The 557-nt window shown below is 55.3% G+C and overlaps 1 protein-coding gene across 1 annotated transcript in view; it reads right to left on the bottom strand.

Moving 5' to 3' along the window:
* Window positions 1–557, bottom strand: part of EMH_0022420 (uncharacterized protein) — a gene marked incomplete at both ends in the record, with an annotated part of 4,492 nt that overhangs the window by 2,111 nt on the left and 1,824 nt on the right. The window contains one exon of the mRNA XM_013501949.1: window positions 3–547. Coding sequence (XP_013357403.1) covers window positions 3–547 — 545 coding nt within the window. The remainder of the gene's footprint in view (window positions 1–2; window positions 548–557) is intronic.

The following is a 557-nucleotide window of genomic DNA, read 5'->3' as shown; positions in this document are numbered from 1 at the left end:
TTTTATTATTTATTTCTGTGTATATTCTCTTTCTTGGCGGAGACAAAGAAGGCCGGATCTTGCTGCTGTTTTGGGGTGTATGTACACCCCAACCACCAGCAGCAGCAGCAGCAGCAGCAGCAGCAGCAGCACCAGTAGCAGCAGCAGCAGCAGCAGCAGCAGCAGCAGTAACAGCAGCAGAAGCAGAAGATGCAGGCCCAACCAGCGTAGACATATCTAACGAATAGCAGCAAGATGGAATTGCTGCTGCTGCTGCTGCTGCTGTTGCTGCTGTTGCTGCTGCTGCTGCAGGGGCAGGAATGGGGGGGAAAATACTGCTGCTGCTGCTGCTGCTGCTGTTGCTGCTGCTGCTGTTGCTGCTGTAAGAAGCAGCACTGCTGTCTTCGCAGTTTATCTGCTGCACGGCGGAGCACTCACCAGAGTATTGCTGCTGCTGCTGCTGCTGCTGCTGTTGCTGCTGCTGCTGCTGCTGCTGCTGCTGCAGTTTTTGCTGCAGCTTGTGCTGCAGCTTTTGCTGCTGCTGCTGCTGCTGCTGCTGCTTCCCCCCCTTGGTGTTC

The sequence above is a fragment of the Eimeria mitis genome, genomic scaffold, assembly GCF_000499745.2.
Source record: "Eimeria mitis Houghton genomic scaffold, Emh_scaff791, whole genome shotgun sequence".
NCBI classification, from domain to species: Eukaryota; Apicomplexa; class Conoidasida; order Eucoccidiorida; family Eimeriidae; genus Eimeria; species Eimeria mitis.
The sequence above is the reverse complement of the archived record's forward strand: the minus strand, read 5'-3'. Positions and strand labels throughout refer to the sequence as shown.